A 25,429-nucleotide genomic window follows, 5' to 3' on the forward strand; every position below is an offset into this window, starting at 1 on the left:
TTACAGATGACAAAACAAAACAAACATCTTCCAGATGTAAACACACACTTCGAATAGACGTCTGTGTTGATGTTGTACGTGTGCAATCACGGATAATGACCACTGGTATCCACAAGGGTGCACTGTTGTCTAATCAGTGTCTTATAAGACAATATATTTGTGTTTTACATAATGTATTATACGTGTCAATATTTATCATCTACATTCACTTATTTGCTAATTTTTTAAAACATAAATGTACATTTCTGTCTGTAAAGCCCCTATTTACACTTTTTTGTAAAGACTTGAAATATTATTTAAATACCCTTTGTAACTCCAGCAACTCCAAAGCTTTGAAAACCATTGCACTGTGTAATGAATATAATGTCTTTGCACTCTTGTGAAGTATATTTGAATTATTGTGTACTATGTATACCCCTGGCTTGTTTCGCTTGTTTCTAATAAAAGTAAAAACAAACAAAAAATTTGTTTTAAAGAATAATAAAACAAAATATAAAAATAAATAAGAAAATCTACATTCACTTATTTGTTTTCGTTTTTTTTTTTTTTTTTAAAGGATGAAATAAAAAACACTCACGTTTAGTAACTAGCACATTTGAGTTGGTTTACAAGTACAGCCGGAGTTTAAGCAAAACTCGCGACTACGGCGATCGGAAGTAAACAGGTCAACCGCAGTTGCCAAGAAACGAAAAGATCATTAAACAACAACACAGAGGACAGCAGAACAGCTAATTTAATCATTCATTTCACAATTATGAAAATGTCATTTAAAAAAAGGAAGAGAAGGGCAGTTACAGCATTAAATGATCATTTACTGACAGAAAAAAAGTTTTTACTCTTGTATGATGTTAATAGCTATAAAAACCTAGATTTACATGTAAATAATACCTATCTTTCAATCTCGATGACATGGAGGAGGATGAGTGTTTAAATTAATTTCGTGTGAGAAAATGTGATTTACCAATCCTGGCAGATGTTCTTGTATGAAGGTAAAATAGTGCCTAAATGATCTGCATGCGCAGGGTAAGATTTGTAAAAGTGTAAATCAAGTTACAAGCGTGATAGAAAAATGTGCATGCACAAAATGTGCAATACACATTGCATGCTCACAGAACATTTTGTAAAGGTGTAAATCAAGTTGCAAGCGTAATGCTTGCATAAGTGTAATTCATGTGTTGAATTATACATGTCTGTAATTTCATATTAACACACAGTAAATGTGGTCTGTATTCTTCTGACTTCCCACGCTTACACTTTTGGCACTGCTTTTGTGCCTAAACATGGCCAAAAACACTGCAAACCTGCAATCAGTGATATGCAAGAAAAGAAAGGGTGTCATGAACAGCAAAACGGATTGACCGCGTAGAATCAGTCTGTATGTGTAAAATACTACTGCAAACATGTAAATGACTTGTGTTTGTGGCATAAATATTTTCCAGAAATAATCCGATATACACTGTTCCGTCTTCCCTTTGTTGCGCTCACACTTTTGGCACGGATTTCTCACTGTAAAGTGTTTTGCAAGTGTGAGGGGGAAGGTGGTCTACCTGCTTCTAGTAACCAATCAGATGAGGTTTTCGTTGAACAGTGTATTCAGACCTGATTGGTTTAACAACATGACAGACAGCTTCTTCTTCATATGGCTCAGCGTCATTCCTCTGGGTATCACTCCTCTCTTAAATATTGAACTTAAATATTAATACATACACATTCTTTTATTGTTAAAGTTAAGCAGACCATTTTTTGATATAAATATGATTCTCAATCTGGTGTTCAAATGTTTCTCCTTGTTGTTGTTCATTAGGCTATTTTTATTATATTTATTTTTAATTATCATTCATATTGCCAAAAGTGCACACGCGAAAAAGGTAGTCAGAAGAATACAGACCACGTTTACTTTGTGTTAATATGAAATTACAGATTCGCAACACAAATTACAAGTATTGCTAATCATTTTTACCTACGCTTGCAACTTGATTTACACCTTTACAAATCTCACCCTGCACATGCAAATAATTTAGGCATTATTTTACCTTCATATTCTTGGCATTCCCAAGGAGATAGTGTGTGATCAGAAAAGTGTTGCATGTGGGAGGAGTGGAAGCGCTGTATATGCTCCTGAAGAGGTTGATATACCCTTGCCGATACAGTGACATGATGCAAAGGTTTGGTCACTGACAAGTAATGGTCCTGTGTATGGCCACAAACTCTGTGCTTGACTACTTATACCGTATGCTGCACATCATCAGAGGATAACTCGGTGGAACAACAACATACTGAACTCTGCTGCATTAAAAACATATGCTGACTGCATCCAGCAAATGGGAGCCCCTCTAGATAACTGCTTTGGATTTATAGATGGCACTGTGCGACCCATAGCCAGACCTGGTATAACACAGAGGGTCCTATACAATGGTCACAAGCGGATTCACAGTTTAAAATATCAGACAGTTGCCATTCCTAATAGTTTAATTGCCCATCTGTATGGCCCTATAGGTAGGTTTGAATTACTTTCCATGTTTGAAAATGTTGTTATCCTTACAGTTAATAAAATAATAATAATAATAAATCTTTTAACAGAGAGAAAGAAGCATGACTGGGATGCTGGCAGAATCTGGACTGTTACCACTGGTGGAGCATCATCCTGTGTCTGAGGATGGTCATCCTATGTGTTTGTATGGGGACCCAGCATACCCATTGCGTGTGCACCCGCAGAGCCCATTTAGAAATGTTCACCTCACCCACCAAATGCAGACATACAACAAAAGTATGAGTGAAGTCAGAGTGTCTGTGGAATGGTTGTTTGGAGACATAGCAAATTACTTCCAAGTTCATGGACTTCAAAAAGAATAAGGGTTGAGCATTGTTGGCAAACTGTATGTGGTATCTGCTTTGTTAAGAAATGCACTTGTCTGTATGCTAATCAGACATGTCAGTTTTTTAACTTGGATCCTCCACACATTCAAAACTATTTTTCATAATGTCTAGCTCACACTTTAACATGCACATTAAACTCTATATAAATAATTGCATTAAATAAATTACACATCTGTACATATTCACACACACACACACACAAACTCTTTAGACATATGTGCATATATAAAGAATGTTGCATTAATTGCAATGAAAAAAGAATGACACCTGATTTTATATTTTATTATTATCAAGAGAGCATTTGTACATTAAAATGTTTTATGAAATCAGAATGAAATAAATAAATCAATGTGTATGAACAGTAAAATAACTTTATCTTTGACATACTTTCAATGAGGGCAAGTAATGCTTGCCCTTACTGTTGCTGCTGCTGAAGTAGCATAGCCTGCATTGCCTGCATTTGCTGCTGGTGGTTTTGCATTAGCTGCATCCTTGCAGTCATCTGCTTTTGTAGCTCTTGTGCTGCCTTTGCTTGCTCTTCAATCTCAACTCCTTTTCCCTCAACTTCCTCTCAGCCTGTCCTCTCTCCCTCAAAAACCTCAATGGTGTCATTCCCACTTCTCCTTTTATGTTTGTTGGTTCTACAATCCTGTCCCTTGTCCTCTGCTTTGGTACAGTCTGCCTCTATCCTCCTCCTATTCTCATCACTCATCTTTGTTATTTTTGTTCTTGTATTTTATCTGTATTAAGTTAAATCTCTCCCTCACAGACCTCTGTGAAACTTTAAATTTAAGGTCTTGGAAGCTATTTAATGTTTCTGCAATGGCAGACCAGGCTTTGCCCTTCTCAACACTCCCCCTTTTTTTGTACCTGTATGGTTCTGTCAGTAGGGGAAGTGCATAATGTCTCATGAGCAACATGAAACTTGGGCTTACTAGCTCATACATGAATAAGAAGCCTATAATTACCTGTGTTGCTGGCTAACTTATTCAAAGTCTATTCTAAGCGACACTGGGCAATTTATAGATTTTTGAGGAGGATGTTTGGCTACTCACTGTAATCGCTTCACACCATCTGAGGTGGTGTTGGCAACAGAGGACATTTCTTTGAAGAAAAAAAAAAGGAAATACAATATAATTAGCCAGAGTTTTAAAAAATTGCTACAAAGAATTCATTAAAAAGACTAATGCCAAAAACCTATTGCAGACACAATTACAAAACCACATGTCATAATTCATAACATTTTTACTTACCAAATCTGTCGCGTAGCAACAGCAACTTCTCAGCGGTGATTGGGACGCTGTACACCGGCCGGAAGTAGCGCGTTAAAGTCGAACAGAGCCCGCCGCAGACGTTCCGTCCACTGCTGTTGCTAAGTTCCCATTAGCTTGTTCGTCCCTTTCGATTTTGTATCAAGAGTGTATGTATTATGTTCATAAAACAATGGAATGTCCTCATAATAATGTTGTGTAGTAATACAACATGATTGTGAACAATTACAATGTTTAAAACGTTTTGTTTACAACAATTGGCAGGTTTGTTTAGGTTAAATCGAGGCTTTTATTATGAAGTGCACAACACAGTTCCGCATGCGAACTACAGCAGGTCTGGACTGATAGACGTTGAAGCTCGATCAGACTAGAACTGTTGCAGTTTAGAAAGAAGAAACGACGTGCAGTCGTAGGAGTGTGTCGCAACAGCCTCAGATATTAGCGTTGCATTACAGTTCAGGGGGGGTTTTTTTTAGTCAGAGGGAACTACAGACAGAGGTGACTGCACAGGGGTGGGACAGGCAAACTTTCGACAGGACGTCACCTAGTTTGTGGCGAATATTTGAAATAGGCAGCATCGTTTTTTTCTCTCTTCGAATTAAGACCGTTGTATAACGACCATCATGTTCAGCTGGTCCAAGAAAGAAGGGAAGAAAGACCCAGAACTTCTCCAAAACGTGTCGGAGGGACTGAAACGCCTTTACCGCACTAAACTCTTCCCTTTGGAGGACACTTACCATTTCCACGACTTCCATTCACCGGCTTTAGAGGATGCTGACTTTGACAACAAGCCCATGGTGCTACTGGTGGGACAGTACTCTACTGGGAAGACCACCTTTATCCGACATTTAATGGAGCAGGACTTTCCCGGTATGAGAATAGGCCCCGAGCCGACGACGGATTCCTTCATAGCGGTGATGCACGGCGATCAGGAGGGCGTGATACCCGGTAATGCTCTGGTTGTTGACCCGAAGAAACCTTTCAGAAAGCTCAACGCTTTTGGGAACGCTTTCCTTAACAGGTAACGGATCCACTGGGGAAAGAAAAAAAACTCAAATAGGTTCAATTATATTATTTCGCGTTGCGTCAACGGACGCGTCCGGGGTAGAGAGCTTTGCCCAATGTTTGTAAAACAGGAAATTGAGTTATAGCCACACAAAAATGACTTATCAAAATCTTGCAGTTGTAGTGTCGAAGATCTTTACTTATTTTCATCTATGGCAGTATGTGTTTCAAAGACACACACCCCTTCAACACCCCATGACAGTAAGGGTGTTGTTCAAACAGGAAAATAAAAATTCACATCATTTTCTCAACCTCATGCCACCCAGATGTGTAGTATGACTTTATTCTGCTGAACACAAATGAAAGTTGTTTAGAAGAATATTTAAGCTCTATTGCTCCTCACAATGCAAGTGAATGGTGAACAAAGCTTTGAAGCTCCAAAAAGCACACAGAGGCAGCATAAAAGTACTCCATAAGACTCCAGTGGTTAAATCCATGTCTTCAGAAGTTAAATGATAGGTGTGGGTGAGAAACAGATCAATATTTAAGTCCTTTTTTACTTTAAGTTCTTCTCCCTGCCCAGTAGGGGGCGATATGCACGAAGAATGCGACTCACCAAAAACAAAAGAAGAATGTGGAAGTGAAAATGGATATTGATCTGTTTCTCACCCACATCTATCATATCACTTCTGAAGACATGGATTTAACCACTGGAGTGTTATGGAGTACTTTAATGCTGCCTTTATGTGCTTTCTGGAGCTTCAAATTTCTGATCACCATTCACTTGCATTGTATGTATCAAAAGAGCTGAAATACTCTTCTAAAAGTCTTCGATTGTGTTCATTAGAAGAAAGAAAGTCATGCACATCTGGGATGGCATGAGGATGAGTAAATGATGAGAGAATTTTCATTTTTGGGTGAACTACTCCTTTAAACATTACCCTGTTTCTAGAAAGTGTGTGTGTCATACTTTCCATGTGTTATCTGAGGATTGAGACATCATGACATATGCTGAGAGCAGCTGTCCCATACAGCCCCTGTTCTTGAATTTTCCTTACATTTACATTTAATCATTTAGCAGAGTAAATGTAAGGAAAATTCAAGAACAGGGGCTGTATGGCTGAGGTTTTAAGATATTTGTTTATCTTTCCTGACATTTAAACTACATACCATCACACAGTTACAGTTACTGAACATCCGAGGCAAACACCCAACCACACACACACAGAACATATGCTGTTGCGATGTCAGTCTGACAAGCTTCAACACTGGCTGTAAAATAACGTAACCAGATTTCTGCATGGTGTCATGTGTTGTCCATTCAAGAGGATTGTCACAGGCAGGGATTACCAGTGCCATGTGCTTGTTTAGATTGAAAAGTTTCAAGGCTGAGGCAGCAGAATTCAATATTTGATCCCAACATGAAAACCACAAAACCCACAATATAATAGTGGCATAATAATGGTGTTTCAGTCTTAAAATATTTCCCATTTTTTTCACTTCTGCTCTTATGCCCATGGTTATTTGTGGTCATTATGAAATGTTGGGCTGTAAGCCATAAAAACTGGATCTGCTTTTTAGAGTTTTTAAGATTTCAAAATTTGAAACTCGTGTGCAATATTCAAACGTGAGAAATTCCTCTGTTTTGCAGAGCAAGTGACGTGTTTTAAGACAAGGGTGATTTTTGTTGTTGTTGAAATTTTCAACCAACATTTGGACAAATGTAATAATATTTTTCAAAACCTACATTTATAGTGACTGTGTTGACATAGTGGCCTCCAGGATGATTTTTGACATGCTGAAAAAGGGTGTGTTAACTCTTTTATAAGTGCCTGTTCTGAATTTTCATCTCTCATTTCTCCAAACCTGCTGTGATTTCTAACACTGCTATCTTTGTTGGAAGAAACAAAAGAGCATTATAAAATGCACTGAAAACCCTAATAAGTTGACTTTATTCAATTGAGTTGAGTAATGACATCTCCAAAACTTCTTTAATTAAGATCACTTAACTTGGTGTTCATATAGGATTAACTTAACGATTTAAGTTAAGGTAATTAGACACAAGTAGACTTAACTCTAATTGATATTTAAATAGTGTTGTATCTACTCAATAATTTTACTTGAATTGACTCAAATATAGATCATACAAGAACACACAGCTCAAATAAAGATTATAACTCATTCTCACTCAGTCATTGCAGTGAGTCAACTTAATTCTACATACCTGTACTTTAGTTGCACATGCACAAGGTGAACTAAACTAGAGTTAAAAGGGTCCAAACTTGACCAAAGTGGACACAGATCACACTAATAGTGTCATTAAACAAAACAACATAATACTATAAAAGGGCTAAAACCTCTAAGTTCTTAATACCAACTATTTAAATGCACCCATATGTTCCCTTTGACCAAGGAAACAGTTAAATAATTAAAATGCAAGGGATTATGGGTATTCCCCATAGCCTCAATTTTGTACTCATTCGTTTGAGTTATTAACGCTTACAATCTCAGATCTATAGATTTGTAAGATAGATATGTTTAAGGAACATAGATATTTGAGTTCTGAGCCCAAAACTTGACATTCCAAGTAATGTTTAATTAAGACAACTTAATTTTCCCAGTAATGACAACCTTAGGGTTTATAGTGTAGTAAGTAAAATGAAACAATGAATCCCATTTGTGTTCTTCACAGTGTTCCAGTAAGTTACCAAGCAACAGTTTTTCTGTTCCCTGTCTTGACCTACATATCAAAGTCTTGCCATTAGAAGAAGCAAGCTTCAAAACAGACAGATAAAACATTTTGAGCAAAGACTTTTGGGAATATTAGGGGTAAGCCTATGCCCTAATCCTGTTAGTATCTTGCTCTGAATGTCTGTTGGATAAAAGCCTCACTCTAGTGGGTTCTCTGCTTCATTAAGAAAGTTCCAGCTTTAAGTTTGAGTCTTGTTACAGAGATCCATGCATGCTTTGAATCTTTACTTTCAAACAAGTGGTTGGGTTGTGTTGTAGGCTGACAGAGAAAAATAATATAAATCAGCATATACAATGAGTTTCTTTGTATAACCAAAGTTCATTTATGTTATTAGTGTGAAACTGATTTCAGCCGAAGTCCTGAGCTTATAGTAACTGAAACATATTGTTACACAGTGAGTGTGCCATTCCTGTGGTTTCTAAAATCAATTGAAGTGCACAAAATCATTGTTAAAAAAAAAAACTCTGTAAAGAACGAAGGAAAATAGAGAGGTTTAATATTTTGATTTCAGACTTACCAAACCTGTTACAGTCTCATGTGCACTGACTTTCCTTATCTGACTGTTGATCTCTCCCTGTCTCTCTCTCTCAATGTAGGTTTATGTGTGCTCAGTTAAACAACCCCGTCCTGGAGAGCATCAGTATCATCGATACTCCAGGCATCCTGTCAGGGGAGAAACAGAGGATCAGCAGAGGTCAGCACTTCAGCTTTTTTTTAATATATATATATATATAAATACTTTTATGTTTAAATTAAATTACATTAATTTTACTTTTTATTTATATTAAGTTATTATTCATAATAAATCAAAATCAATAATTTATTAATAACAATACATTTATAATAAGTTAATATGGTACTATATTAATACATAATAAATTAATACTATGAAATATTTTTTCATTCCTCATCACTCTCATATCCATACCTTCAATCTCTCCTTTCTTTATAATTCTATATAATCTTTGCATTTTATCATAAATATTTCATGTTAACCTTGCTTCATTGTCTGTTCCCTCTACCTATTACATTACTCATGCACTCTTCTTTAGCTTACTTTGTATCTTTTCTTCCTCTTAAGGAATCATTAGTCATTGAGTTTTAGTGCTTAGGTTCACACAATGCAAATCTTTAGATTTTACTGTAGCTTTGTGTAAACTGTTTGTGAAGAGAAGTAAAACAAGTCTGACTTCCTGCATGCTTTGTCATGTGAAATTTTAAGTGCATTGCCGTCTTGATGCAACAAAAATGTATTTTGTCCTCTAATATTATTCATATTATTTATACTGCAGTTAAATGAAACAGGATGTCAGAGCTGTTCGGGCAGGTGTGTCTGCCGTACGTATTGTGCATAAAGCCCACATCTGAAAGCACTCAAATATCTGGCCTAATGTTGGTATGGAAAATACTATTGTGCCAAAATAATCCTGACCACATTGATCCCATTTCCCTTTTTTAATGTCACTAAAAAGATTTTGTGGGTGGAGAGGCATTTGGTTTCTCCTTTGTCTGGTAGGTAAAGTGTGGTATATGTTTCAGTCCAATATTCCACACAGTCACTATCTGACAGTATTCTTGAACTCCATCCTCACTCAGCTGCGCAGAGGAAGAATAAGAAGGAAATGCTGAGCTGGCCCATATGTCAACTAGCTGCAGAGTAAGACTGTAGATACAGATAAGGCCCAGTGTACTATGACAAGAAACATTTTACAATAAGGCAGCTGTTAGGAAACAGAAACGTGTCATTGTGTTACTGGGTGTATGTGTCATTAGTCACGTGACTCTGTCGTCCCTTCTGGAGCCAATGGAGCTGGTAACAAGATACTGAGACCACGGTGCCCCTACATACCACAGACACGTAGTAGTCATTTCACAGAGACCCTGAGGGCCACCCCTTCACTAGTCCAAGCAGAGACATAACTGACTGTGGAGCAGTTGTGTCTATGAGGGATTAAGCATGAATTGGGGTTTGATCATTCCTGTCTAGCTACAGCCCAAACGGCCTTTGTTTTCCATTGTTGCGTTGGTTACTTCTATGATATCACTTGCAAATTACTCTTGCAGTTGAGTTCATCTGAGTGGGAAGGTGTGTTTTCACACTGAATGACTGGAAATAGAGACATGAAAACGCCATGTGGAACTAGAAGTTTCTGTGTGGTACCAGTTCATGTGAGAGGCTTAGAAATGTCAGCAGTTTTCCCACAAGCACCTATTCTTACTTTCACTGACCAGCTTCCTTTCAATTCAAATCTTTTTGATCATGTGATCTTTTTCTTCTTTTCTTTGTGCATATTGTCAGGGTTCCTACTAGAGGTCGACCCAAAATGGATTCTGCCAATACTAATAATTAAGGAGTTGGAAAAGACCTTTAACCGATTAATCGGCTGATAGTTAAAAAAAATCAATGTATTGAATGTAAAAAATATATATATTTAATTACTATGGCGGGCACAGACATAGAGGATACAAGAGTATAGAGCATTGTAACGCAGCCAAGACTCATCATCACTGTTATGGACTAATTCACGATTATTAACACAAAATGTCATAAAATAGACACATGACTATTGACTAGTGATCGCTGATGATTTACTATTAATGAATGATGATACTGTTAATTTATTTCTGCTCATACAGAATTTATTAGCCCATATGACAATGTCTACTTACTTACTTGTGTTTTTATTGCAATACATAGTAGAGTAGAATGTAAGAGTGCATGTTTTGTTTCCCTTCTGTGTTTGTATGAGCTGGAAGCATGGACATTTTGAAATAAGAGTCCAGGCTTGTTTATAATTAAAAGTCCAGCGTTATGCACCAAATCTGAATTTTTTTCTGGTTTTTATTGGGATTGCACAACAAACACGCATCTGGGATTTTACACATTTTTGACTCTTGTAGCCTCAGTGTGTGTGCCCTTCACAGTAAGGAAAGACAAAGATTTTTTTTTTTTACATTGAATAAATACATTTTAGAACCATCAGCCCATTAATCGGTTATCTGCCTTTCCCACCACCTTAGTTATCGGTACCTACAAAATTTACTATCGGTTGACCTCTAGTCCGCATTGCATTTTATTCTGGAAAATTGCCCAAAAACCGCCCACTTGGACATGACGAGCCGTCATATTGACATGTGACGTGATCAGTCATAGTCTGTTTTGTTTTTGTGTTCTTTTCTGAGAATTATTTTTACAATAATAATAAATTATTGTTGAAAGATTCATTTAAATATTGGCGTGGCAGTCTCCACAAACATTTATACAGAAAACACAGAGAAATAGTGCAAAATGAGTAGAGAGTCTAGATACTGTAGAGAAGGCAAGTTCCGACTATTTCAGACATATGCCACTAACCTGGTCAACTTTGGCAAATCTAGTGATTTATTTCATCCTCAAAACTGCTTGTTTTGTCAGCTTGGTGCCTTGTGAACTCAACTTTGTTTCCAGACGGACTGATAAAAAAAAAAAAACGATATGCCCTTAATCCATAAAGTTGCATAAAACAGCAAATCAGAATAGAGCTTCAGTGCATGGTTGAGACTATGGAAAATATGGAAGTGTTATGGATTTTTTTTATATAGAAATATTAGGAAAATTGTGAATTCCACGTAAATCTATGCGAGTTATCCCCAGCTCTAAATAATTAATCTGCTAGAAATTGCTCTTTGTGAGTGTAGTCTCTATAAAATAATCTTTAATCGTCTTCATCCAGTTATCACAAACAACTGTAAAAGTCATGGAAATTAATTGGTTAAAAGGTATGGGAACCCTGATATCGTTTTTCATAAAGTCTCTTTGGTGTTCTGGATTTTCTCAACATGTTTCTTTTCAAGTGCACAAACATAGAGGAATTCACAGGGAGCAGATCTCTCTGATTACATGGCTTTATACTTGCCATTTACAAACTGCTGAATTCATTGAGATCAGATGACACTGTTGCTAATCAAATCCATTATTACATTCCTGACCTCTTTTTTTAACAAAGCATGTTGTCTGCAGCACTGCTGGCTTCCTCTTTCCAGAGCCTGATCTTTGATTTAGGACCAAATCTAAAACATAGTCCTCCTTTTTCTTCTTTCATTTACAGGCTATGACTTTGCTGCAGTTCTTGAGTGGTTTGCGGAACGAGTGGACAGAATCATCCTGCTCTTCGATGCCCACAAGCTGGACATTTCCGATGAGTTTTCAGAGGTGATCAGGGCCCTGAAGAACCATGAGGACAAGATGCGTGTGGTTCTGAACAAAGCTGACCAGATCAGCACCCAGCAGCTAATGAGGGTGTATGGTGCCCTCATGTGGTCACTGGGGAAAATCATAAACACCCCAGAGGTGGCGAGGGTGTATATCGGCTCATTTTGGGCACAGCCACTACTGATTGCAGACAACAGGAAGTTGTTTGAGGCAGAAGAGCAGGACCTCTTCCGTGACATTCAAAGTCTTCCACGGAACGCAGTTCTGAGGAAGCTGAATGATCTGATTAAAAGAGCACGTCTCGCTAAGGTGAAATTTATAACTTTGACACTTTTTTGTAAGAACCTGAAATATGTTGACATGTCGTACTCCATTTGAAACTATTTGCTAAGTCTTTTATATAAAGTATTATGCAAGCAGCTTTTATTACCTGATATTATTTGAGAGACTAGCGGGAGATCAGCGGGTGATTGCGGAATGTGTCTTGTAGGTGGTGCATTGGACACTTTTAAGAACTTTAATAATTACAGAGTGTTTACAGTATTTTGATCTCACAGATAAAGAACACTTGTGAGAAGTGTAGTTTTGACACGTCGAACAACACATGATATTTGTTTTTAAAATACGTTTATCAAATACTTTTCTTCTAGGTACATGCTTATATCATCAGTGCTCTGAAGAAGGAGATGCCAAGTGTGTTTGGGAAGGACTCGAAGAAGAAAGAGCTTATCAACAACCTGGGCGCCATATATGAAAAGATTCAGAAAGAACACAACATCTCACCTGGAGACTTTCCTAACCTAAAGAAAATGCAGGTATGAAGCTACGGAGTTTTTCCATCTTGATTTTATTTTACATAGCATGGAAGAAGAAAGAGGTTTGAAAGATGAAATGAGGAGTTTTTAAGTTCACAGACGATTATACAGCAGTTCAGCTTCTTGCCGGAATAAGAGACTATGTGGCTCAGAGGAATATTTCTGGCTTAATGAGGGAGAGGTCAAGAGATCGAATCTTGCGTGACAGACAGATTTTTCACTTTTGTTTTTTTTTTCTTCCAGTTGATAGTTTTGATGTGCTGACTATGGCAGATGCACTTTATTCCATGAGTGATCATGAAAATGCAGGCGGATGAGCATTAGAATAATGGAGCGCATATTTGAGAGCTGATGTGCGATGTCGTACCGGACGTTGCCACCCCATGTCCTGATTGGCCACTGACTAGAGCGAAGGATAATAATTCATATAACGAAATGTAAAGTTTTCAGTGACTGCTAAGGGTACAAATCAGAGTAAAGCATGTATTGCAGTAGTTCAGATGTGAAATGTCCACTGTGTGGCATGAAAAATGAGTCAAATGTCCTCACAAACAGATGGGTCAAGTTTGAAATCAACAGTGTCTACCTCCATACCCTAAACCTTAAACTAAAATGCAGTTTCTGATGCAACCATGTTATTTTGTGGTGCTTCTATCACACCTTCCACTCACCCCGACCCTTTGCGTTGCATGTGCAATGCTCTGTCAGTCAAGCTACCATGCAATTTGATCGCAGTTGAACAAGCTTGTAAATGTAGTTGGTTATTTAATGCAAATGTTAAATATGTATCGCCTTAGAAGTCATGCAATATGGAAAAAGTTTTTCACTGACGTAAGACAGAGTTGTGTGAGGAACAGAGCGAAAATAATATTTTTACAAACTGATAATCTGCAGTTTACTGGTGACTTGTGTGAAAGTGAATAAAAGAAATTGTTGCTCTAACGCCTCTTTATTTGGAACTTGGCAATAATCAAAGTAAAATAAATAAATAAAATAAAAAACATTCAACTTTGTTTTAAATCATTCTTATCATAATGCTAAATTTCAAATTATGCCACATTTTTGCCCAATATGTTGATGACTATTATTATTATTATTATTATTATTATTATTATAAACTTTCCTGATGAAACTCAAGATCTTTGCAAAGCAATGCAGCAAAGAAAACAATGCATGAGTAAAACACCTTTTGCAGAAAATATCCCAAATTATGCAAATACTTCTTGCAGAAAATAAATATTAAATAAATATAAACACTTCTTGAATTTTTTTTACGAATTAATGCAGAGCGCATCTTTTGGCTTTCATAATATTCTTTTCCTTGCTTTATTTTGAGAAGGTAAAACAAATTGCTTGTATGACGAGTGGTCATTGTGCGACAGTTTGCAGAAGAAATTTTTCTGCTCTGTGTCGGCTACCTACACCACAGATGTTGCACATGTTTTAATAATAAGCTCCTCTTCATTTTCTTGACTTGTTTGGGAGTCATCCCGTTATGTGGAGATGTTTTTCAGGGATTTTACTGGGTTAAAAATTATTGAGTAGTACGAGTGATCCCCTCTGCGCTCTCCTGTAAATATCGAGAATTCTGCCGGACTCACGTGCACTTGTGTGCTCCAGAGAAATCGCACGCGACACTCACATCAAACATAGATGAACGCGAGATGAATGTAATTGAATTTGCTTGGGCGTCCGCCAAATATTTTTGAAACCCTGTCTATGTTTCTTAAATTCTCTCAGTCTCACGTGAAGCTCTGCCCGCTGATAGATAAGCTCACGCTGCGCACATGAATATTTACATATCACGATATACACGATATAGCAAAATCTCTATAGATTAACACTTTATATTGTCAGCTTGATATATATTGTCATATCGCCCAGCCCTAATTTAGGTATAGTAACGTGATTCTGTGAGACCTTTTTGGATGTCTTATTTCAGCCGCTCTTTTCAGTAAACTTGAAGAGAGAAAACGTACTCCCTGATTGAAGGGCTGCTAACATCTGAGTTAATTGCATATTTTTTACAAAGGGTGAGATGAAAGACTGTGACCTGAAGCCCTGCTAAATATGGTCTAGCAACGCCTGTGGTCTAGCTCACTTTATTGACAAAAATACCTTTAAATTAGGTCCATAAAGAGCTTTTCTTGCTTTGCAGGAGTTACTAGCTGCTCAGGACTTCACAAAGTTTCCTGTCATAAAGCCAAAATTGCTGGAGTCAGTGGAAGACATGCTGGGCAACGATATAGCTAAGCTCATGACACAGGTGAGGAAGGAGGAGGCCGACATGCCCAACCAGACAGTGAAGGGTGGTGCTTTCGAGGGAACCATGAATGGGCCGTTTGGTCATGGATATGGGGAAGGTGCAGGCGAGGGCATCGACGAGCTGGAATGGATTGTGGGGCGTGATAAACCATCCTATGATGAAATCTTCTACACCCTTTCTCCCATCAATGGAAAGATATCAGGTGCCACAGCCAAGAAGGAGTTTGTAAAGTCCAAGCTGCCAAACACAGTGCTTGGAAAGATCTGGAGCCTGGCAGATGTGGACAAAGATGGCTACCTGGACGATGAAGAGTTTGCACTTGCCAATCACCTGATCAAGGTGAAGCTGGAGGGGCACGAGCTTCCAGCCAAACTGCCCACTCACCTTATTCCACCTTCCAAACGGCAAGAGCAGCTTTGAGGACCTGGCTTGAGTTTATTGAATCACTAACGGTGGCTCCAATGTGCCCAAGCCATATTTGAACAATTCTAACTCATTTTGACCATTAAGTTGACCAGCTAGTCATCAGGAACTTGATTTCTGTCTTTAGTTTGAATAAAAAGAATTTGCATTCAGGGAAAGGAATTGAAAGTGCGACGGTATGAATCAAGGGACTGCAAGAACAAACCAAAAAGTTATGTGCCAGTCAGAGACTTCCTTTTTTTTTTTTTTTTTTTTAAATATGGTTTGGAAATGGAGAAACCACTATGAACAGACAAAGCAATTACATTGATTATATAAAACTTCCATGGTACTGTTGGGTGGGCACTGAACGGGATGTTTGTGTGAGAAAGATTTGTGAAGGGGGATTCTTTAAACAGTACAATGTGAAAAATATTCCATATACAAAATATAACTCCAAATGTGATTACTATTATTTTTGCTAAACTTCCTTAACTTATTCTTTTCCTTTAGAGCTATTTTATCTGTATTTTGTATTTTCAATTTTGAAAGTAGAATATTGAATGTTTTCTTTTGCTTTAATTCAACAAAATATGTAGTCTGTAATTTTGAGGGTGTATCTGTTCTTTCTTCTGGGACCTCGTGCTTTGAAATCTTCACCTTCACTTGAATTCAAAAATGACATTGACCAATAAAAGAGTTTATTTGTAAGCTGTGCTTCAAAGACTGCTTGAGTTTATTTCATTGAGAAACATTTTCCAAATGTTGTAACCATTGACAATTATGAAAGGCTTGTGCCTTTTACCCACATATATCTGTCATCTGTTTTCATGAGCATCGACTTCACACATCAAGAAAATATGAACTTGCTTCAAGAGACGTGTTGAATGTAAGTGAAAAAACAGGTCTGAATTGGAATGGTAGTAATGACAGTGTTATATTTCTCTCTTTCTCTAGTTATGTCGAGGCATGTTGAGGTGCTTTACTGTACAGCATCTTATGTTTGCTTGCTTTGGCAGCTGTTTGGAGTGGATCACTGAGATTTTTTTTTTTTTCTTTTTCCAATGCATTTGTCTTGGTTTGGTGAAATGTGATCCCTCTTGCAACACTTTCACGCCTGATTAGAAAAAGGTCATCAATTACATTATATTTTTATTTAACCCTTACTGTAAATGAAATAATGGATGGATGGAAGTTTTATATTTGCACTTCTGCAAAAGAGATTAGCTTGTACATAATTACCGGCCGGGGCTTGTTGTTGTGTTTGTACTCCAGTGAATATTTATCAGGATAGAATAATTTTGGAAAGTCAGTTTCTGTGAAGGCACATACAGAAAAGTCTTTTCTACAGAAAGGAAAAGGAGTTTACACACACAATGACCTTTTGTGACAATAGTGGGGCATGTTGTCACAGCATGCGGTAGGTTGTCACAATTAAACAGTGTATTACAGGATTTTCTGCAAAGCTGAACAGTAAAACAATTCATGAATCAACAAAAATCATTTTAATTTAGCCAATAATTATTGATTAAATCAATTTATTTGATGTAGCCAACAACTATTTTGGCCAACAAATATTGTAATTAATAGATTATGTATTACATAACATTTCTAACACTGTAACAACTTGCCCCAATAAAAATGACCTGACCTGACATCAAATACTTTTGTCCTAAGAACACAGTTCAGTCTTCAGTTTAAAATCTACCATCATTATATTGTTGACCTTTGCCCTTGAATGTATGTCAGTTATAATTTTATTATGTTTATTTGTTTACCCAACAGCTATTAAAAAAAGTATAATGATATTGTTTTGAGATTTGAGTTTGGTAATGATATTTTAGTGTAAAGGATAGAATAAAAAATAAAAAAAATCTGATTTAAGGGCTTTTTGAACTAAGTGTTTGAAACATATAAAACCGCTGCTAGAGAGAATAAATTTGTGTAACTGCACAATTGTCAAGATAATTGCTATAGATGTGTCTCTGGATGCCACAAATAGATGTAACTTTGCATCAAGCTGTAACTGTCTATTTTCGCTACATATATAACTACTTGATTCTGGCAGTGATATGTGCCATTCATTATGCAGAAGACTCCCTGTCTAACAGAGACCTCTATTTACCTTCATTTGAACTTTCTCATTGTCATTTCTGAGTTAATGCATTCTGGTTTCAGAATACACTTTGCAGGTGAGTGCTAAAGTTCCCAGTTATGTCCTAAATGAGTGTAAGAATGCAGACCTGAAGCATCTATAATTATCAGCCCTCCAACTCACTCTAAATATGCTGTCCTTAATTTTAAAATAAATGCTTTACTAAAAGAAATATGAAGATAGATTTTGATAGTTGTATTTAGATGTATCATCTGTCAAACCAAACCCATTTAGCACATCACCATGAGACTGCTTACTGACACAGTAACCTAAAGACTTATTAAAGATGGTGGTTAAATAACAGCCTTGTGTGAGAAGGTGATGCATATTTAGGAGAGGCATGATGCTGAAAAGTACATACTAAATCAAATTCTTAGCCGAGAGCTGCTTCAACATGCAAGTTTAGAGCATTTAAATGTCCTCCCACCATATAAATTGTTAAATAGTTGTCCATTAGCAATAACCAAGAGCAAATGAAATGATGTTCCCACCCCTTTTTTGTGGGTGTTTGTTAATCTTAGTGCCCTGTCAAACAGAATACTCTGAATCATATGGTTCCTTGATCTTTGCATGGTGGAACAAATAATAAAAGGTCATTCTGATTTTATTTCTCGCAATTGCAACTTTATCATTCTTTTTGAATTTATCATTGCAATTGTGAGATTATTTAACACAATTGTGACTTTATATCTCATAATTGTGACTTTATTTCTCGCAATTGTGACTATTTGGAATTGCGACTATTTATCGCAATGAGGGCTTTTATCACACAATGACAACTACTGTATATCTTGCAGTTTCATTTTTATTGCAACTGTTTATTGCAATTTATCTTGCAGTTGAGACAATGTCTCTCATTTTCGATTATTTCTTGCAATTGCACCTCTTGCAACTTTATTTCTTGAGTTTATTCTGAGTTTATATCTTGCAATTTTGACTATTTTTGCCATGCAAGCTTTATTCAAGCAATTGTAACTATATCTTGGAATTTCACCTTTGTTTCTTGCAATTGCAAGTTTATATCTTGCAGTTCTGACTAATTCTCTCAATGCAAGCTTTTATCACGCAACTGTGATTATCTTGCAATTTCTACTTTATTTCTTGCAGTTGTGACTGTCTCGCAATTTCATATGTATTTCTCAAAATTGTGACTTCAATTCTTGCAATTGTGACTTTATTTTTACTATTTCTTATAATTGTGACTTTATATCTGAATTATGACTCTCGCAATTGCAAGATTTTATCACACAGTTTTAGAATTAACTTTTTATTTTTTATCACATGGCAAGATCTGGCTTACATACTGTAGAGTAAAAAAACAATGTATAAAGAAAAAACAATCCAGACATTCAGTTAAAAAGAACTAAACTGATTTATTGAGGATTTTCCAACCACAGTTGTAACTGAGTACAGAATGAATGTGTTGTTTGCATTCATTTTCCTTCCAGAGTAGGTGCTCAACTGTTGTTTGTTTGTCCGTCTACTCCATGATTTTTGATGCACATGTGCAACACTGACGCACAGTCATCGAGGATGAACAAGAACCCTCTCCCTGTCTCTTTGTAACAGGACATGCCAGATCCTTTGAGGGACAGGATGTCCTGTTTGTGTCCTGTAGGAACTCAGAGAACCATGACTGGGGAAGAGCAGCTTGAAGAGTACAGTGCTAAAGAAGCATCACTCTTCACTTCTTCATTTTACAGGGCTCAATGTAACCTCTTTCAAGGTCATTGATTTAACATTAAAGTTAGCCTCAAGGAAATCTACAAAATTACTAAGAAATGAGGTCAGAAGAGACTTCTTGGGCAGGTGCGATTGTATGGTTTTACAGTGGTATTGAGTCTTCATTTAGGAGCAAATAGTAAGTTATGATCTCAAAGAGGCATCAGTCTGGAAGTATGCGAGTAGAGTCTTTTCATCCAAACATGTCCTGGGAAGCATAAGTTATATAGAGAAAGCCATCAGGATCTCTGTACTGCGAGTAAACCTCTCCCATGTTGGCTGACAAACAGGACATGTTCTTTCCTGAGATCAGTAGGTACAGGGCTTGAGATGCCTCCAGCGCTATCTTACTTCTAAGAGAGAAAGAGTCAAAGAAAGTTGGCATCACTGAAAACAACAACTCGCAATACCTGAAATGTTATGTTGTGCATCACGCAGAGAGCCAATGGGCTAAGCAATACAGGAAAGGTCAGTTTAGTGACACAGGTTTCTGTTTCAACACACACAATGCAAACCTATTTTAGACCCATTCTCTATAAAAGAATGGCATAAACTGGCACAGGCTCTCAATAAACAAAAAAAAAACAGCATCTTCCAAGATTTTAAGTGAGAGAAAAGTGTGTACATACCTGAGCAGACTGAGGAACTGTCCTAATGTAAGCTCGAATGGGACAAGAAATTTGGTTTTGTCCAGCAGGGGAAGCTTCTTCTCCCGAATGTATCTTTCAACGATTACCTGAGATTCAGAAGGGTTGATCTTAATATCTACATTAACTACATGTAAATAAAATTCTGTACTAAACTTAAGTTAGTCATTGTTGTGTATCAAACACTATATATAATATTTATGGAACATTATGAAAATGACAATAATAAAATATGATTCTACAAAATAAAACCAACAATTATAAACAATTATTAGATTTACGCATTTCACTTTCATAACAAAATTCCATCAAACTGAATTGAGTAATCTTTAACAAAATAAGAAAACTAGATATATTAAATTGTATTAACTTTAGTTAAAAATTGTAATGGGTAAATCTTACAAATATAATAAATTACAATACAACAATAATTATAACAAATAATAATAAATATATGTTCTGAGGAACATTCTGTGTTTGTTGGGTTACAAGAAAGAAAATAGTTATAGTTTCTATTCAATTAAGAAATATTTAATTGTAAAAAAAAAAAAAAAAAAGCAAGTCATCATACCGGCAATTTGTTGGGGAACTTAGACCGAATAGTGCAGACTTCATCTTTTCTTGTTGCTGAATGGAAAGAAAACTAATTTCAATCATTTTTTAATACCCTAGTTAGATGGAAAATATTTATTATTATTATTATTATTAAAATGCATATAAAATAACCAACACATAGGCTAAATGACATTGACAAATACATAATATTAAATAAATAAATTGTGGCTTTTTTTTTTTTTAAATAAAAAGTTAAAAAACACAAATTAAACATGACCTATATACATATATACACTGGCGGCCAAAAGTTTGGAATAATGTACAGATTTTGCTGTTTCGGAAAGAAATTGGTACTTTAATTCACCAAAGTGGCATTCAACTGATCACAGAGTATAGTCAGGACATTACTGATATAAAAAACAGCACCAACACTATTTGAAAAAAGTCATTTATCAAATCTAGACAGACCCCATTTCCAGCAGCCATCACTCCAACACCTTATCCTTGAGTAATCATGCTAAATTGCTAATTTGGTACTAGAAAATCACCATTATATCAAACACAGTTGAAAGCTATTTGGTTTGTTAAATGAAGCTTAACATTGTCTCTGTTTTTGAGTTGCCACAGTATGCAATAGACTGGCATGTATTAAGGTCAATATTAGGTCAAAAATGGCAAAAAAGAAACAGCTTTCTCTAGAAACTCGTCAGTCAATCATTGTTTTGAGGAATGAAGGCTATACAATGCTTGAAATTGCCAAAAAACTGAAGATTTCATACAAAGGTGTACACTACAGTCTTCAAAGACAAAGGACAACTGGCTCTAAACAAGAACAGAAAGAGATGTGGAAGAACAGATGTACAACTAAACAAGAGGATAATTACATCAGAGTCTCTAGTTTGAGAAATAGACACCTCACATTTCCTCAGCTGACAGCTTCATTGAATTCTACCTGCTCAACACCAGTTTCATGTACAACATTAAAGAGAAGACTCAGGAGTGCAGGCCTTATGGGAAGAATTGCAAAGAAAAAGCCACTTTTGAAACAGAAAAAGAAAAGCTTAGGGTGGGCAAAGAAACACAGACATTGGACAACAGATAATTGGAAAAGAGTGTTATGAATCTTAACCCCATTGAGCTTTTGTGGGATCAACTAGACTGTAAGGTGCTTGAGAAGTGCCCAACAAGACAGCCACATCTATGGCAAGTGCTACAGGAAGTGTGGGGTGAAATGTCACCTGAGTATCGGGACAAACTGACAGCTAGAATGCCAAAGATCTGCAAAGCTGTCATTGCTGCACATGGAGGATTTTTTGATGAGAACTCTTTGAAGTAGTTTTTAATAGTAATGTTTCACATTATTAATGTCCTGACTATACATTTTGATTAGTTGAATGCCACTTTGGTGAATAAAAAGTAACAATTTCTTTCCATAAGAGCAAAATCTGTACATTATTCCAAACTTTTGGCTGCCAATGTGTGTATATATATAAAAAAAATCAACATATAACATTTCTGATCCCCGAACAACGCTTGCAAGAGACAGATCAATTACAACCCCAATTCCAAAAAAGTTGAGACAGTATGAAAAATGCTAATAAAAACAAAAAGGAGTGATTGTAAATTACATTCACCCTTTGCTAAATTGAAAACACTACAACTATATATGATGTTTTACCTTATCTTTTTTTATTTATTTATTTATTTATTTATTTTTTTTTAAATGTTTTTTTTATGCATTTTTTTATGCAATTTAAGACTAATAACAATTTGACGAGTTAAAACAACAAGGCAATGTGAAACAGGAGATGATAACAGGTGAGGCAATCGTGTCATAGTATATAGGGACTTGTCAGTTTGCCAACAGATGCTTCAGCAAATAATCCAGCACTTTGAGAACAATGTTCCCCAAAGACTGTTTGGAAGGATTTTGGGCATTTCACCCTCTACAGTGCACAATATAGTTAAAAGATTCAAGGAAGCTGGTCAAATCTCGGTGCGTAAAGGGCAAGACAAAAACCACTTCTGAATGCGCATGATCCCTGATCCCTCAGACATCACGGTCTTAAAAACATCATTCATCTGTAATAGATATCATGAACATGGGCTTGGGATTACTTTAGTAAACCTTTGTTAGTCAACACCATTCACTGCTGCATCGACAGATGCAAGTTAAGACTTTACTATGCAAAGCAGAAGCCGTACATCAACACTGTCCAGAAGCGCTGCCGACTTCTCTGGTCTCAGTCTTATCTTAGATGGAAAGATGAACAGTGGAAAATAGTTTCTGAAAAACACAGCCATCATGTTCTCCGGACCAAAGAGGAAAAAGACCATCCAAAGCATCAGGTCCAAAAGCCATTATCTGTATGGGCCAGTGGTGTGTCAGTGCCCATGGCATGGGTAACTCGCACATCTGTGAGAACACCATGAATGCAGATGGATATGTAAAAATTTTAGATCAGCATATACTGCTATCCAGCACTGTCTTTTCCAGGGACATCCTGGAATTTTCAGCAAGACAACTTCAAACCACATACTGGCTGTGTAAGCAGAGTGTGGGTGCTAGATTAGCCTGCCTGCAGTTCTTACCATCTCCAATTGAGAATGTGTGGCACATTATGAAGCACACCATATGGCAACGAAGAGACCGTACAACTGTGCAGCAAAAGACCTACATAATGGATGAATGGGGGAAAATTCCACTTTCTAAACTTAAACTTGTCTTCAATGCCTAAATGCTTAATAAGTGTTATTAGAACAAATTGTGATGTTTCACAGTGGTAAACACTCAACTGTCTCAACTTTTTTGGAGTGTGTTGCAATCATCTGATTTGAAATGACTGTACATTTTCAAAAAAAAGATGAAATTCACAAGGTAAAACAAATAATGTTTAGTTGTAGTGCTTTCAGTATAGCAAAGGGTGAATATAATTTACAAATCACTCCTTTTTGTTTTTATTAGCATTTTTCATATTGTCCCAACTTTTTCGGAAATTGGGGTTGTAATATACAATAGCAAAGTAAATAGAATGTTGAAGTTATTACTTACCCAGGCACTTTCTTTGTTTGAAAGGCATAATTTCCATGGATCTCTCGTAGGGAGGCATTCTGGCTTGAGGCTGGAGATGTGTACGATGGTATAGTAGGACGTACGAGTGGTCTGAAATGCCTCTCTGCTGCTGGAGGGACACAGCATTTATACGAGTCTGAGGTGTGTGTGGAGGGGGAGGACAGTCTGAAGGATATGTGAAAAGATGCAAGCGTAATTAAAGGCCCTGCGACAATATTAGGTGCTGGTCTTGAAGCAGTCTCAACCGGCCAAATTCGGATATTAACTGTTAGATAAGCCTTCAAAACAGAGCAGTGAAGGGCCTTGGATCAATAATAGCCAGTCACCGTAAACGAGCCATGCATTCACAAGCACCAGTTATTTGAAGTCCACCTCCGTTAGTTTTCTAATGTGGGTGCTATGACAGCTTAATTGGTTTACGACTCACGGCATCAGTTTGTGTAACGGTTTGTGTAATAACACACAAACAACAGACGTGAAAGACGTGAGGAACTGCTTTAGAGTTCATTGCACTCGAGTAGGCTACCAGGACAAGCATGTGTTTCATTTCAAGTAGACAGTTTAACCACAGAGTGCTGTGATACAAATAAACCTATTTTTAAGATTTACACATTTAAATTTCCTTTAATTAATTTCCTAAAATTCAATTTGATGGAATTGTTATGAAATTGAAATGTGTATATCTTAAAATTATTTTTTTGAGTGCATGTTCAGCATGTTGTATTAAAGGATTTACAACAGCACAGAATTTTAGTTAAAAAAGGAAATCATTTATTTATAGAATATCTCTATTCATAAAAATAAAAAAAAACCCGGCCAAAAACAGCTTAAGAGGTTTGGCTGGTCTTAGCTTGTTTAAGCTGGTCTCCCAGCCTGCAGCTAAAAAGTGCCCAAAATCCCAAACCAGCCAACTGACCAGACTGGACAAGACTGTTTTTATTTTTGTTTCAGCAGGGTCTAAAATACATGTCTCTTTATTATTTGATCTTGTATGTTCATATCTAGAAAATCTACATAATAAAATTCAATATTTTGCCCAATGTTATGTAATATTAAATTGTTTTTGTTTGTCCATATACTGTATGACCTAATTATCATGTGTTTGTGATAGATGACAGAGCCCCAAACACAATAAGGCTTAGTATTATGTTAAAGACATAATGCATTACGGTCGAACAGAATCCAAGAGCCTCAGAGTTTGGAACAAAATAATTTTCACTTACCCGAAGGCTCAATCTCACCATACCCCCATTCCCAATGAGGTCAGGAAGATACATTATGAAATGTGACAAAAATGAAACAATAGCAAGGCCAAGATAACAATAGGGTGTGACATGTCACGGGGTTCAATTAAAACAGGGAAAGTTTCAAAACACTCTTTCAGAGGTTACGAAAACATCATTAATTTCATTAACTTCATGTTTCAAGATGCGTCATTAATAATCTAAAGAAAGTAAATGGCTGATGAAAAATGGCCAAAAAAAGGTTTCACATGAAAATAAGCGGTCTCAACTTCGATGTTGTATGAATACTCAAGTTAATGTTGTTTAATTCAGGGCAGAGTGATGGCAAATTAAAAGAAAGAATGAACAGGAATATCCATAACCTTTAGAATGTATTTAGCTCTTTTCAGTGGAAACCCTTAAATACTTACCTTGGGCCTTAACTGACCAGAGACCTAATTCCTCCTTTACCTC

At 36.5% G+C, this 25,429-nt stretch overlaps 2 protein-coding genes across 3 annotated transcripts; one reads left to right on the forward strand and one right to left on the reverse strand.

Annotated features, from left to right (window-relative positions):
* The first annotated feature begins 4,616 nt into the window (after positions 1-4,616).
* LOC127417736 (EH domain-containing protein 1-like) lies at positions 4,617-16,304 on the forward strand. Its single transcript, XM_051657923.1, has 5 exons — positions 4,617-5,169; positions 8,502-8,599; positions 11,994-12,406; positions 12,748-12,912; positions 15,071-16,304. Exons 1-5 carry the CDS (start codon positions 4,772-4,774, stop codon positions 15,596-15,598), a joined length of 1,602 nt encoding a protein of 533 aa, XP_051513883.1. The 5' UTR covers positions 4,617-4,771; the 3' UTR covers positions 15,599-16,304.
* Positions 16,305-19,122: 2,818 nt separating this feature from the next.
* On the reverse strand, positions 19,123-23,960 carry LOC127417739 (microtubule-associated proteins 1A/1B light chain 3C-like). Of its 2 annotated transcripts, none has more exons than XM_051657927.1 (4): positions 23,712-23,960; positions 20,676-20,731; positions 20,087-20,193; positions 19,123-19,807 (listed from the first exon to the last, which is right to left on the reverse strand). In XM_051657927.1, exons 1-4 carry the CDS (start codon positions 23,767-23,769, stop codon positions 19,651-19,653), a joined length of 378 nt encoding a protein of 125 aa, XP_051513887.1. In that variant the 5' UTR covers positions 23,770-23,960; the 3' UTR covers positions 19,123-19,650. The 2 variants fall into 2 exon arrangements, with proteins under 2 accessions (XP_051513887.1, XP_051513886.1); XM_051657926.1 differs by having other exon boundaries at positions 19,123-19,810; positions 23,712-23,954.
* Positions 23,961-25,429: the final 1,469 nt, after the last annotated feature.

The sequence above is a fragment of the Myxocyprinus asiaticus genome, chromosome 27, assembly GCF_019703515.2.
Source record: "Myxocyprinus asiaticus isolate MX2 ecotype Aquarium Trade chromosome 27, UBuf_Myxa_2, whole genome shotgun sequence".
NCBI lineage: Eukaryota > Metazoa > Chordata > Actinopteri > Cypriniformes > Catostomidae > Myxocyprinus > Myxocyprinus asiaticus.